At 51.9% G+C, this 12,960-nt stretch overlaps 1 protein-coding gene across 1 annotated transcript; it reads right to left on the bottom strand.

The window, feature by feature from the left end:
- Nucleotides 1–4,737: 4,737 nt before the first annotated feature.
- FEZF2 (FEZ family zinc finger 2) lies at nt 4,738–8,597 on the bottom strand. The gene is made up of 5 exons (XM_011358437.1): nt 8,358–8,597; nt 7,080–7,992; nt 6,610–6,744; nt 6,277–6,409; nt 4,738–5,394 (listed from the first exon to the last, which is right to left on the bottom strand). The coding sequence occupies exons 2-5, from the start codon at nt 7,932–7,934 to the stop codon at nt 5,135–5,137; spliced, it is 1,383 nt and encodes a 460-aa protein (XP_011356739.1). The 5' UTR covers nt 7,935–7,992; nt 8,358–8,597; the 3' UTR covers nt 4,738–5,134.
- Nucleotides 8,598–12,960: the final 4,363 nt, after the last annotated feature.

Here is a 12,960-nt window from a genome sequence, read left to right on the forward strand (position 1 = left end):
CTGGTGACATATGGTGCCCCTGGGGGGTGGGAGGGATATGGCTCTAGAAGAGAGAAGAATAGTTTGGTGAATGCCAGGAGCTAATGACCAGATTACCAGAACTTTTCAGGAACTCTCAAAGGCTAGTCTGATATATTTTTCACTCATAAAAGAAACATCCAGAGAGTAGGGGTGGGGGGCACCAACAGCTTCGAATCAGCACCTTTAAAGGCCTGGGGCCGGTGGTTGGAGTTTGTGGTGGAGAGCCCACCTTTCTGCCTATTTCCTAGCTCATGGCCTGTTGAGTTCTGTCTCTGTGTGCCCAGTGTCCACCAAGGAGCCTGGCTATGGCTCCCTTTTCTTGGGCTATGTACTTTCAACCAGTTTTGAGCAGCCCCATTTCAGATTGGCCTTTTTATGTTTGATATAAAGAATAGTTGTTGGCCAATTTCATCTTTTCATCGCTGTTCTCTAGGCCTGAATCCAAGCAGTTTGTCAGATGCTCATTAACTCCCCCTTTGGCTCTTTCTAGTGTGTCTCCTAAGCTCATTGTGCCAAGAACTAACGCTTTCTTTTACACGATTCTCTTTCTCTGCTCCATCAGGGAGACAAATTACTTTCCAAAAGGGATCGCCAGGGATGGTTTAATGAGAATTTCTTTGGGGCTAGGCATGGAACGCAATGTAGTTAACATTCGGTGGACTTAATTGGACTTTTCTTTTCTGCCTCTTTTTTAAAAAATCTGAAGCTATCCTGTTAATCTCTCATTTGTAATCAATTGTGTTGACTAAACAAAAGTCTAGGTCGTCTTTTCTTCCTGTCCCAGACAATCCTTTGTTGCCTCTAAATGCCTCATTCTTGAGTGATCCTGGTCTCGTAGATGGGCCCGATTGTTGACAGTTCATTATTGCGCTTTTGTCCATTTAATCTTTCTTGCTGTGTTTTGCATGTGCATGCCTTAATGAGCTCCGTTGGCAATTAACATGTTTCTAGGAGCAAACTGGTTGCTCAGACGTTTGAGAGGGAAGTGCAGGGAAAAGGGCAACGCAGCTGCCTTGAGGTTGTTTATTTCCCAGCGTTTTCTCCAGACTCCTGTCCTCTCTTTGGCAGCCCCCACCCTCACACTTACTCCTCCCCTCTCCTCCCCCAGTCCATTCAGCACCAGCACACCTGGATGCCTTGTTGCTGTAACTCTTGGGCCTGGCTCAGGCCGTCTCCTATCCTCTTGTGAGCTAAATAGCAAAATGGGGACCTTATAGACGCACTTCTGCAGCCAAGGCAAGAAGGAGCACAGTGCTCCCCCAAATACGTCTGGGTGCTGGCAACTTCTCTGTGTCGCTCTTTGCAGAGAGGAACCTCTAACCCGCCTAAGGCAATAGGACTGTACAATCTGTTATGTACAAGGCTGTGGCTTTGGAAGAAGGAGAGTTTTTTTTTTTTTTTTTTTGAGTCTTGCTGGCAAGATTGCTGAAGTGTGAGCAGTCATGGGCAGAACAAACATCTTGTAGGGGAAAAGATAATTGGAGTCTTTTTTGTGTCTGTGACAGGATTCCCTTCCCCCGCAATTTGATTTTTTTCAAATATTTTTTAAGGGTGGCCTCTTCAATTTAATTAAGGTTAGAATATTAATATGTAGCTGATGACTACCTTGTTTAAGTCATTTGTTAATATTGCAAACTACAAGTCATGCAAACAGTTTAATATTAAGAGGGAAAAAAAATCAGAAAACAGAGCCTTTCACCCATCAATTCCCATGCATGGTGAATAACTAAGAAAGATCCCAGTTAAGACAGTTATTAAAAGGACTTAGAGCACTGGCTTCAGAACCTGCACTATCTGTGAAAGGTGTATAGTAATTCAGGCAAAAGGTTCCTTTTCACAGTACTTTTCAGATGAAGAAATTCTTTCTTGAATCCCACACCTGAAGGAAGCAGACATCTTAAACGCAGGAGTGACTTCAAACCTGTGGAAAGCAGAGCTAAGCCCTATAGATACAGAAGAACTGTTTATCTACAATTACCACCAGATGTGAAATAACACCTTCTCAGGTGAGAGCGATTGACAGGAGCAAGTGTGAAGGTTAAGTAACAATCAGGTTATGAGGAAATAACTTCAAGGAGGTTGGAGTAAGCAAGAAACTCTGCTCAGGTTTGCCCTAGAGCCTCAGTTACTGCAGAGATGAGCAGTCCGAGAGAGAAATGCCTCCTGTTCCCCCCATTAATTTTACTTCATTTGCTATCTAGTTTGCAAGCACTCAATCTTCACCCTTTCTCAGAACTGCCGCCTGGAAACAAATTTCTCCAGTTTCATGAAATGGGTGACCCTTTCAGTCTTTCTCCCATGAAAACTTATTATGGAAGAATTTCTCAGAGAAGGTTCTCTCACTTACTAGTTAGAAAGTTATTTCCCTGGATAGAGGTGTTCCATTTATTATTTATATTTTATTCTTAAAGGGAAAGAGGAGAAGTCGATCATGATTTCCACATGCAGGCCAACTTTTTAACTCAATTCTCTTAAGAGGATGCGTTTGCACTATATTTTGTGGTGTCTGCCCCTTGCCCAAAGTTCTGGAACTATTTAGAAAGGTGGGCTTGCCATGACCATTGTCTGGTCGCCAAAAAGCACATCTGCAAAGGATCCTTTCAGGAGTGCAAGAAAGAGCCGATTTTGGTTGAGTCGACTGCCATGGGGCACCCAAGAGCTCCCAGAAGTGGGGGAAGGGCGCGTATAAGGCGGGGCTAATAGAAAGTATTTTGAGAACTAGGAAAGGCTCTGACTCTTCAAGCCAGCCAGCAACTTCCCTGGGGATGGATGTCTGGGAAAAGCAAGGCGATATTTCCATATCCTTTGCCTCCAAGTCCTCCTCGCCCATCCTGGGGTTTCCTGGGGTTTGTGGCATCTACCGAGATTTCGGAGTTAAATCTGCATATCCCTCTGGGTCCCAATCTCCCCTCAGTGAACTGCAGCCAGAATAAGCTAACATTTAAATTCTTGCTGGCTTCCTCGTCCCCCTTCCCTAGCAGCGTCTTCCCAGACTTGGGGCGGGGGGAGGATACAAAAAACGAGGACGCTCTCCTTTCAGGAAATGGAATTCTAATGTACACGTTCCTATTTCTGAATCGGAGGTACTAAAAATACCCCCGCGACAGCCTGAGGAAGCTGTCGCCGTCCTCTGTGCAAACAAAAGCGACAATTCTCTTTCCCCGCGCAATGGGTCTGCGAATTGGACCGGGGCCGGGGACCTTTGACTGTGACCAGGACAAGGCATCCAACTAGCAGCGTAACGTCTTTCCTCCGGTCCCAACCTAGAGATTCTTCCTCCACGGACAAGGACTGAAGGCGGTTTAGATTCCCTAAAAGCCCAGAACAGAGTTCGAATTCCGACCCTACCTAGTCCTGTGACCCTGGGCAAGCCATTTAGCTTATCTCTGCCTCAATTACTTCGTTTGTCGGTAAAGTGAGAATTATCATTCCCCAGCTTGCGGGTTATTGTGAACATTCAAAAGAATGTGTGTCGAGTACCTGGCATGGAACAAGCGCTCGGGAAACGCTTTTTTGATTGTGGAAGCCCCTGGCGCGAGGAGCACTGAACGCCCACTGCAGACCGGGCGTTGGGATAACCAGCACTCAAGTCACGTTCAGTTAGTTGGGGATTTCCTTTCTCATTGACTATCTTTCCCTCCAAATAGCCTCCACCTGCCGTGGAAATCCGCGTCGGATCGGCGCCCAGCCTCCACCACCCCAGCCCTTGCAGTGGCAAGGCTATATGGAAGCACGCTCCCCGGCCCCACGCCGCATTTCCTCCCCGCGCTGGTTAGCATTGTTCCAGAAGACGTGGGCTGAATCGCTGCGCGAATATTAAGAGTGTGTGTGTTGGGGGGAGGGGGTGTCCGGCGCGCCGAGCCAGTAATCCGAGCTCTTGATTATCCAGATTCGGATCAAACGGGGCGGCGGCGGCCGGCCCCCTCCTGGGAATGATTAGATGATTAATGTAATGCTGTTTGAAGGGTCTCTGTTTTCTCTCTTAATTTGGGTCATTACTTAGGAAGCAAGCGTGAGATCATTTCATCAGCTTGCTCGGCGGCGGAGATAGCTATTCAGGAAATGGGCTAACTGCGCGGTAATCAGGACTCGGGAGGCGGCGGCTGCGAGCTCCGGGAGCCCGGGTGCGCCCTCCCGCGGCAGGGCGCACAGCATCAGGAGTCCCGCCCGAAATCTGCGGCGCGGGTCAGGGAGACCCAGAGCTCCGGCTGGGCTGGGGACCCTTGGCCTACAGCTCTCGCCTCTAGGAAAGCTAGGGGGGAAAACTTGCCCGCTTTAAGTCTCCTGGAGAGTGAGGACATGCCCAGAAGTGCCTCGGCTGGGCAGTGCCCCGGACGTTTAACCCCTGTGCGGCGCGTTGCTCGAGGACGCACCCCAACCCTGCTCCCCAACATTCAGCCAGTTTTAACCCCTCTTTTAACAATTTTTTCTCACCCAAATAAGGCAATACCCAGAATTCCAAGCGTCGGAACAGTCACCAAATAGATACTTGGCACAGCGTGGAGGCCGATGTAGGCCTTTGCGCCCTGACTCCTGGGTCTTAACGCGCAAGCGCCCAGGAACACCGGTTTGGCCTCACTGTGGTCCCAGCGCCCCGAAGTCGCATTGGGGGCCGGGAAGTGCTATAGACGCCTATTTCCTTCTCATTCTTCCGGGTTGCTGAGCTAACCCCGCGGCGAGGGGAGAAGGGGGAAAGAAAACGCGCACTACTGATTCTGTTTATTGAGTTATATATGTGTATATTCCGTGTTCGCTTGTACAGGAGGGTTTACATAGCTGTAGAAAGATGGCTGGGGGCGCCGCGCTCTTCCGGGGGCGTTCGCGTGACAGGCTGGAGTTAATACCCACCGCCGGAGAAGCCGAGGCCTGGAATTATATACGTTTCGACGCCCTGGGTTTAAATAAGTTTCCCGAATATACAAAGGCGATAGCCACTTGTTTGCTGCCAGTCATTGAGGAAACGTTTAGCTTTCCAAAAATATGCTGGTTTCGATAAATAGATTTTAGCCTCTCCGCTATATTTTTTTTTTCCTCTTACTTTTAGAAATAAGTTTATACGTGTGATCTGTTTTGGGGTTGACTGAGGCCAGAAGGGAGGGCAAGGCAGTAGCTCTCAGCTCTGCACTGTCCGAGTCAGGTCCTTTGTGGAGGGAGCAGAGGGTCCCACGCTGTCGTGAAGTTTGCGCACGTGTTTCTTTAAGTCAAAGTTTCTGCAAAACCCTTTGCCGCAAGTGGCGCACGTGAAAGGCTTCTTGTCGTTATGGGTGTGCATGTGGAAGGTCAGGTTGTAGACCTGGTGGAAGGCCTTGTTGCAGATGGTACATTTGTACTGCTTCTCGCCGCTGTGGGTCAGCTTGTGGTTCTTGTAGTTCCCTACAGGAGACCAAAAACAAAAAAGTGGGGGGATGAAGTGGGATGGGAGGGGGTGTCTGGGCGTCCCGGGGTTGGCTCAGGTCCCCGCGCAAAGAAGGCGACGCTTGGCTAGGCGGGCGCGACCTCTCCGAGTGAAGAAGTTGTCAAACTTCGTACGCGTCAAGCCCCGGGCTCTCACAACAGGCTGGAAGGCCGAGTCCCGCGTAGCCGCCCCGCGCCCCCGCCCGGCTGGGTCCTGAAGCCCGCGCAGCGTCCCTCCCGCTGTGCTCGGCCGGCCTGGAAACTTTTGCGCAGCCCAGAGACACATCGAGTCCTACGGAAGGCTGCCGCTTCGCTCCAAGAAATTCTCACGAACCCAGCTTCGTCCCTCATTATTTTCTTCTCATTTAAAAAAATTATTCCCTCTGGTCATCCAATTACCACCTGGAGATCCGATAGTGCCTTGGAAAATCCAAGCGGGGAACAAGACTTGGGGGTGCTGGGGACAAGTAGCGGTTTTCCCGAGTCTTAAGTTGTTCTCAGGAGGTGGATTTTGCCTTTTTTTTTTTTTTCCATTTAAAGGGGGAGTCCCAGCTACAAAGGGAAGATTTTTCTATAGGGCAATACCCTCTCTTTCTCTTACTTTCTTTCTCTTTGCCCCTTCCTTCCTACCTCTCAAATTCGGAGTCTCTCGGTGCAACCACCCTGAATCCAGCGAGGTCTACTAACCCGGCCCCGGAGAGCTTCCACCCAAATCTGGCGCAACCCGATTCCGAAGAAATACTGCGCCTAAGCCTGCAGCTCTCGCGCTCCCTCTCTCTCGATCCTTTTATGCCTTCCCGCTAGCGGTGACCCGCCGAATCCCGAAGTGAGATGAGGAGAGGGTCTCGCCCAGCGCATTACCTTTTTGGTGAAAGCCTTTGCCGCAAAATTCGCAGACGAAGGGCTTGTAGCCCGCGTGGATGCGGATGTGAGTGTTGAGCGTGGAGCTGCGGTTGAAGGCTTTGCCGCACTGGTTGCATTTATGAGGCTTTTCCTGCAGAAAGGGGTGCGTGCACAGTGAGGTTGAGCGCCTGGCAGGGAAAGGTCACATTGGGGCACCTTAAGGGGCACTTTGAAGGGTCATGCCCGCCCCACCGGAGGAGTAAGGGGAACCCTTGGCCCTCCTCTCCCCAACGGCGTCGCTCAGGCACCGGGTGTTGCGCGCGGGCCGGGGTCCGACCCGGGGCCACGTACCTGGGTGTGGATAATTTTGTGTCTGCACAGCGTGCTGGCCTGGCGGAAGCCTTTGCCGCAGACTTTGCACACGAATGGTCTGGCTCCGGTGTGTACCGGCATGTGGCGGGTGAGGTTATAGTGAGCATTAAACACCTATGGAAGGACACGAGGGGGCCTTGTGGTGTATCCCTGAGAGTCTAGAATCAGCCCTGGGAGGCCACAGCTTACCTTGCCCAACCAATACCCCACGTCAGAAACAGAGCTCTTTTCATTTTGCAAAAGCCTTCCCATCCCACGGCTCACGCCAATCCTGCGTGGCCGCTAACAACAGCAACCCCATTTTACAGAACAGAAAACTGAGGCCCCTCATTTGAGTAGACAGCTACTGGGGAGCTCTTAAACTTGAGAAAGGGTTGTGCCAGGCTGCCCCCCACGGAAGCAGCCGCCGCTGCTCACCCTTCCCAGCCCCCAAGGACCCGAGGCCTCACCTTGCCGCACACCTCACAGGTGAAGTTTTTGGGCTTGCCGTCCGCGGAGGCCCCCGGCAGCTTGCCGTGGCCCTTGACGCCACCGCGCTCGGCGGTCAGGGCCGAGTTCTCTTTCAGCACTTGTTCCAGCGGCGCAGGCAAGCGCTCTTTATGGGCATAGGGGGCCGGATGGGGGAACTTGTCCGCGGCCAGGCCAGCCAACTTGGCGTTCTCCAGCAAAAAGAGCTTGGGATGTGCAGCCAGGGCGGCGGGGGCCTGTGCGTTGAGGAGGCCAGAAGGAAAGAGGTGGCCTCCGAGGAGCTCAGACGGAGGGTACGCGGCAGAGTCCAGGTAGTTGAAGTAGTAGAGCGAGCCGCTGGCCGGCAGCCCCACCGCGTGGTTGATGACCTGCGGCTTGATGACCCTGCCCGCGGGCAGTGCAGACGGCGCCAGGCCCAGCTCGGCCTTGCAGCACACGCCACAGTTGGTTTTGCACAAGCCGCTGGCGCCGCACACTGGGGCCCCCCCGCCGCTGCTGCCGCCGCCTCCTCCTCCTCCTCCACCGCCGCCGCCCGCCCGGAGGCTGCTTTTCCAGAGCTCGGAGTAACTGAGCAGCGTCTTGGACGGCACGTCGTAGCCCAGGGGCTGGAGGGGGATCATGCAGGGCAGCGGCGAGCAGAGGTTGAGCAATTTCTTGCCCTGGCCACCGTCCGCCTCCAGCGCCCCTGGCCGCGGCTCAAAGGGAGCACGGGGTTCCGACGTTTTAGCCATGATGCGCTCGATGGAGAAGGCCAGCGTCTTGGAAGTGGCCGGCGACGCTCCGGCGCGCGGACAGGCGGGGGGCACCATGGTCTCCAGGGAAGCCGAGCTTGCCATGGCGCGCCGAGCCGAGCCGTGCGGGACTGGGCCAGGGCGCAGCCTCTCTCCTTTAAGTCTGCATTCCGGAAAAGGCAGGGAGGGAAACCGCAATTTAATAAGCACCTTGTCGGGTCCAGGTCACCCATTTGCATTCAAATGAACAGGGGCAGAACAAAGTGCACCCAAGGGTACCAAATTACCGCCCATTAACCCGGCGTGCAAAGGAACCCACCGGCCCCTGCCCTGGGACTTTGAAAGGAGAATGGGGAGGGCTTACAAAGGAAAAGGAGAAAGAGGGGAAAAAAAGAGAAAAGAAAGAAAAGAGCCTCAAATTAACCCCCATCAGCCGTTCCCTGGACCCCGGCCTCCTCCACGCGTGCTGGGAGGTGGACAGTGAAGGGGCAAAGTTAAAGAGGACCAAGGGAGCCACCTCGCATTTACCTCTTTCCCCCACCGCCAAGGAGATGCGTTCCGAGCCATGCAGCGTGTTTCCTCTGTCACATTTTGATGGCAAACATCTTCCCCTTCGCGTGAGATCACTGTCTTTTACATTCAGCTGACATCACATGAAGTCACTTCAAGTAGAATGACTTGGGCGGCGGCGCGGCTCCGGTAGCGGCCCCTGTGTTCCCCCGCGCCTGCCGGCCGCCGCCGCCGCCACCGCCCCTCAAACTTTAAAAGGAGGCAACTGGCGCCCGCGCTCCCCTTGGGAAAGTGCGAGCGGTTCGCGAATCGGGAAGGAGGAAAGAGACGGGAGGGGGAGGGGGAAGAATCGTGATGGTTTTGCCGGTGGAAGAAGGGGGGGGGACCCAAACCCAGGCAGAGTTCCGTGTGTGATTCACAACTTTGGGGGCCTACAGGTTTGGGGGACGCGTGGGAGGCAGGGGGTCCTGGACTCGCTGTCCCCAACGGACCTTGGTTGTCCGTCTAGTTGCCGAAGTATCCCTTAGCCCTCTGCAGCCGAGCTGGGCATCGTGCTAATAAACTGCCATTTACCCGCGGAGTCGGCGCCAGCCCCGAACACGCGCAAATGATAATTACCTCATTAGGATGTGGCGCATGGACGCGGGCGCTGCGTTTGGAGGGGGGAACTTGTTAATGGGGAAATATTAATTTATGCAAAAACTACGAGCTCGCCTTGGCTGGCGTCGGAGGTCGAGAGAGAGCTCCCTCCGCCTAAGGACGACCCCGAAGCGTGGGGAAGAGCAAGGCCGCGCGCCCAGTTCCCGGGGACCTCCGCTCCGGGAAGGTGCGCCTCCCCCTCTCTGGCCAGCTCCCCGCCTGCGGCTGCGGGAGACTGCACGGCAAGCTGGAGGACTGTTTGAGATCCTAATCGATCAGAATCGCTGATTTGTGATCGGGTGTCTGAGTCAAAGCCCGGCTCTGCTGCTGGTTTAGGGCTGCGTGCGGGGAGGATTCGGAGGGCAGCTCTCCCTGCTGATGGGTACTTGCTGTTTGTATAATTGAGAAGGTCCAGTCTCCACCTGTTTAAGGAGCAGATTGAAACAGCAGAACCTCCCCTGGATCCTATTAAAACGTTTTTCCTCCTAAGGCCATTCAGTCGAACCAATTTTCCGAAGTGATTCATAGAGCTGAATTCTGCCAAGGCAGCTCTTTCACTTTTAGCCACTAAAGCACCGCGTGGAACCGGGTTTTGTGTTTTTCTAAAATAAAGAGAAGGATTATCAGAGGAGAGAGGGAGGGGGCCAGAAGGGGGGCGGGAGAGACTTAGTGTGGCCAGAGGTACAAGCAGAGGAAAGAAAAGGGCCTTTTCTAGACAGGCCCCAACTAAGTTCGGAGGAATTCAGCGTTTTGTGCCTGGCGCACAAAAGCAGCGCGCCCTGCGCTGGGTGTGGAGGGGCTGAATTCATCTGTTTGCAGACCATTCCACCTGCGTATCACAACAAACTGCTCAAAGACGCTCCAGCACTTTCAACAGGCCGGGTGCTCTTGGCGACAACAAAAGTGGTCGAGGCTGAGGGTTCTTATGGGGGAGGGTGGCTAGCAAGAGAGTGAGGAAGAGAATTGAGTTTAGGAAAGGAGGAGGAGGGGTGCATGGTTTAAAAAAATGCTTTTGGACGGTTTTGTTTGCGGGACAATTATATCTTGCCAGCCGGCTTTTGCAAGACCAGGAGCTTTGTAGCAGCAACCACAGTTTAAGAGGATTACGGTGGGTATAATATGAGCAAACAGGGTTGAGAGTTTGATAGTGAATTCCATCTCCAAAGACACACGATCTTGTGAAGCCCAAGAAAGTGCTAGCGGATGCTAACCCTCTCCTTTTTCACTCAGGAACAGGTCTGGAGGGGCTGAGTATTCCACCCCAGGCCTCTCTGCTGCAAAACCAAGAAAAGATCTAGTTTTAACTTCAGGCAAATCATTCCTTTTTTTCCTTTTTTTCTTTTTTTCTTTCCTTCAGAACTTCTTCCTCCTGCTCACTTACTCTCTAAGTGTAATTTCAGACAGGATATTGACATAGTAGGTAAAGGAAAGGAAAAGTGTACTTGGAAAACATGAAGAGGGAACAAAGAAAGGTCTCCGAGGGAAAGTGGCCCAGAGGGTGACTGCCGTGGGTTAATTTTTTCACCCTGCCAAGCTCAGAAACTGCCCCTAAATTCAGCAGTTATGAATCTGTTCCCCAACACATGCTCCCCCCACCCCAACTTCCACATTTTGAAGCTAGAAAGAGGCTTGCTCATCTGTAGAATATTTCCATACAGCCCATTTAATTTAGATGTTCAGAGAGGCAGAATTCCATACCCAACGTACCCCCATCCCTACGTTAATGTGTAAACAAGAGGCCCCCCCCCATCACCACCACACCACCACCACCACCACCACAAAACATAAAACAAACCAACTCACCCCGACATTGAAAGTGTCAATACACCCACCGGGTCTCAAAACCCGAATTTCTATCCGACTTTTCTGTGAATCCTGTTCAGCCACCAGCACTGTACCCCAAACCCTTTTCCAAATTGGATAATTGTTCATCTCGGCAGCAGCTCGAAAGATCTGCTGGTTTGAAAGCTCCATCAGGCTGAAAGGCTTCCAAAGGCTTCACGTGAACCTGCCTTGCCATCTCTAGTGCTTTTTTGTAGCTGCATAAGCCATCTCTCTCCCCGGCATCACAAAGGAGTGCTACCTCCACAGAAGGAAAACATTTGGGTAAAAACAAGTTGCCCCTAATGTGCCTCTCTTTCCAAATGTTGAGTGAATACACTGGCTTTTATGAAAGTATTTAATTAGCTTCCACAAACTTCTCCTTCCCTCTCTTGCAGATTATATTGAAGTGGAGGGTTGGAAACTATTTTACACCTTGCCACTCACATGTTAATTAATCTCTATCTAACCCTAATTGCAGTTTATTCAAGCACCGCTCAACAGCTCACCCACACAATAAACACTGATCCTACTTTTATACATATTACTTCACGTTAACACATTGAGTAATTAACTCCAGTACCAACTAATAGTGCAAACAAATATTTTCTGTAAACGAGATGATTTCAGGCAGAATAATAGAGGACTAGGGAAACGTGGCGCTTTGTGGAGGGAGTGCTGAGATTTCAATTTGCTGCCCCTCAACCTTCCAAATTCATTCTCAATTGCAATATCTTTCTTTCTTTCTTTTTTTGAAAAAAAAAAGCCAATTTTTTTAAGAGGGACAACCATAGGAATTAAAATTTGACAATTTTAGGAAGTCGATGGAGGCATTCTGTGAGATAACTGGTAACTTTTTTCTACCTACATATTTTCAGTGAGGAGGAAAAAAATCCAAAATAACATGAAGGACAGTAGGACGCTCCAGGGATAAGCAGATGTTTCAGGGAATGTGAATCCATTCGTGGAAAACAGCGTTTTCCGAAATCTTCCGCTTTAAGAAGTCCTCTCCTTTAAAGCGATGGTTTTCTCATACAAAGTGAACTGAGACCGTGGTGACAGACTGGAAGTCCCATTTTCTCTCCCAAATCAGACTGGTATACAAACTCCACGTTGGAGGTTCGAGTGCCTCTGGGTCGACGGCCAGACCAAGCGAGCCACCCGACCCGGAGCCACGCGGTCGCGGCCCAAGCAGGGACCGCTAGGCCTCAGCATGCACTCTGCCCAGGTGCCGGATTCCGAAGCTGCGCTCCTGCAACCCCGAGAAACCCAGGCTCGCGGCCACCAGCCCCACCGGACGACGCGGGCTGCAACCCAACACGCTTTGCCTGTCATGCCTGGACCCACCGTGGGGTCCTCCACCGCCCTGAGACGCCAACTCTTGGCCCATCTCATTCCTGGTGTCTCAGCCGAAAGCCAGACGCTTTCGCCTCGGCCCATCTGGCCCACGCTCGGGCCTCAACACGTCGGCTGCGGTGGGAAAACATTGCCAGAGTAAAGCTTGACGCCCCTCCACGGCCTGTGCCCTTCCAATGCTGCAGAGCGGGGTGCCAAGGCCAGGTGCTTCTGAGGCTCCGCTGGGCCTGACCCAGACTGCGACCTCGGGGATCTGGGGCTGTGGGACGCCGCACCCCGGCCAAGCCAACTCGCACACCACTGAGTGGGTATCCGGGCTCAACCCTAAGGACTGGAGCTCAGTGTTTTAATTGAAATTGCAGTTTAAGCACAGCTGGCGGCTGTCTATTGATTTTGCAGGGATTTCTCTTGTGGGAAGCATATTAAATATGACTGGCAAGGCTACAGCCTCTTCTTCTGCCCCCTCCCTGTGGCCTTTTTATGGTCACTAACCTGAACACTGTAACGATGACTTTTGTTTAAGAAAAAAACATTTTAATGCCCGAAATCGCCCTCACTTTAGGACAAATCACTTAGCAGATACCTTCCTGGGGTGCAGACAACCTCAGAAGAAAATCCCTTTCTTGGGCAAAAGCTCACACATCTTCATCAATTCTGGGATCACAGAAGGGAAAGGCAAGCATCTCTACTCCAAAAAGGTGTTGTAACTCCAGCCCTGGCAGCTTGTAGCTGTCGGTTCCAAATGACAAGAGGCACTGCTATTTAAAGTACTATTATTATTTTCTCTCCTGATTATTAGATTGCA

This window comes from Pteropus vampyrus, unplaced genomic scaffold (assembly GCF_000151845.1).
Source record: "Pteropus vampyrus isolate Shadow unplaced genomic scaffold, Pvam_2.0 Scaffold41, whole genome shotgun sequence".
Lineage (NCBI taxonomy): Eukaryota > Metazoa > Chordata > Mammalia > Chiroptera > Pteropodidae > Pteropus > Pteropus vampyrus.